Here is a 1,764-nt window from a genome sequence, read left to right as displayed (position 1 = left end):
GCTTTTGGGTTTAATACTACTTTAACAATCTGTAGAACAGCTACACATTAATCAACGTTGGCCTGGTCCCTCATGAACCGTCTGATTTTCAATCCATCTATAGCCAGCTTAAAGCAGGCCCTATTTATTTGGTTTCTAGACAATTTTTGCTTATAACACAGAATTTTGTAGAGATGTTAAAACTTAACTAGATAGTAACATATTCTAAAAGGATGTTGACAAAATGGAATCTTGGATGGATAAGACAGCAAATGGTGATATTTTGTTGGTTTATTTTTAACTTTTGCCAGACCAAAGCAGTTTGAGTTGAGTAAGGTTGTCCATGACATATGTATGTCTTGTTTAATCAAATAATTGTGTATTTTTATGTTCCCTACTAGATGATCAATCACAATAATATAACCTATGTTGTACTGATGGGATTTACAAATCTTAAATACACCAAAATGCTGTTTTTCATGGTCCTGCTTTTCATATATTGCGTTACTATCTCTGGGAATGTTGTTATTGTGATTTTATTTCTTCTAAGTAAAACACTTCAGTCTCCCATGTACTTCTTCATTACCCAACTATCATTGCTTGATATAATTCTGTCTACAGATATTCTTCCCAACCTCCTATATATCATCTTACATGATGGATGTACCATGTCTCTTGCTGGATGTGTCATCCAGTTCTCCTTCTTTGCACATGCTGAAGTCTCAGAATGTTTTCTCCTGACTGTGATGTCCTATGACCGGTATTTGGCTATTTGTAAGCCCCTGCATTACAACTCTATAATAAACCAATCAATTTGCATTAAATCGGTGATTACCATTTGGTTGCTAGGATTCAAAATGGCATTGGTTGATTCAATATCTTTGTGCAGTCTTTACTACTGTGGACCAAACATCATCGATAATTTTTTCTGTGACTTTGAACCCATACTAGAGCTTTCCTGCTCCGATACTTCATGGCTCCATATTCAGACCTATGTAATAGGTTTCTTCTGTGTCGTAGCACCTTTTATAATAATTGTTATATCATATATCTTTATTGTTATAACCATCCTCAAAATTAAAACAATTACAGGAAGACAAAAGGCCTTCACCACTTGCAGCTCCCACTTGACCACAGTGTGTATTTTTTATGGGACACTAATCGCTGTGTATTTGTTTCCAACCAAAGGACAACTAAATATTCTGAGCAAGGTCCTCTCTCTATTTTATACTGTAATGACTCCACTGCTTAATCCAATCATATACACATTTAGGAACAAAGATTTTAAAAATGCTACTGAGAAAATAAAATCATATTTTAAATAAAATCTCCTATCTATGCTGATAAAAATCAAATATAAAAGATGAGTAAAAAAAAAAAAAAAAACCTTTTTTTATGTGTCAGGTCACCTGTGCCCAGGTGACCACTGCACCCTGTTGGAGGCAGGGGCGCAACGCAAGGTAGTGAACCCGATAGCAGACTGCTGCGGATGGACCGGAACGTGAACCCAAGATTCCCCAGGGCGCGGAGTCTAAGACCCAGCAGGTGTTCACCAGAGTCTCTAGTGGTGAGGATGGACTTGGCTGCAGCTGGGCCCAGGTCGCGGCCCCTGGGGTCCCCCAGGTCATGCTCCGAAGGGAGAGAAGGGAAGCAGCCACTCAGGACACACGGAATGGTGAAAGGTAAGCTGAGGTCAGGGTAACAGGCAGACAAGGGTAACCAAGGGACAGGCCAAAGGTCAGGGTAACAGACAAACAGGAATAGTCAGAGACAAGCCAAAGTCGG

The 1,764-nt window shown here is 39.2% G+C and overlaps 1 protein-coding gene across 1 annotated transcript; it reads left to right on the top strand.

Moving 5' to 3' along the window:
• Nucleotides 1-548: 548 nt before the first annotated feature.
• LOC309552979 (olfactory receptor 5G26-like) lies at nt 549-1,304 on the top strand (the record flags this gene model as incomplete). The annotated part of the gene is made up of 1 exon (XM_082253885.1): nt 549-1,304. One exon carries the CDS (start codon nt 549-551, stop codon nt 1,302-1,304), a length of 756 nt encoding a protein of 251 aa, XP_082110011.1.
• Nucleotides 1,305-1,764: the final 460 nt, after the last annotated feature.

Source organism: Pelophylax lessonae (genome assembly GCF_965119305.1).
Source record: "Pelophylax lessonae genome assembly, chromosome: 4".
In the NCBI taxonomy this organism is placed as follows: Eukaryota; Metazoa; Chordata; class Amphibia; order Anura; family Ranidae; genus Pelophylax; species Pelophylax lessonae.
Note: the sequence above shows the minus strand (reverse complement) of the source record. Positions and strands in the feature narration are given on the sequence as shown.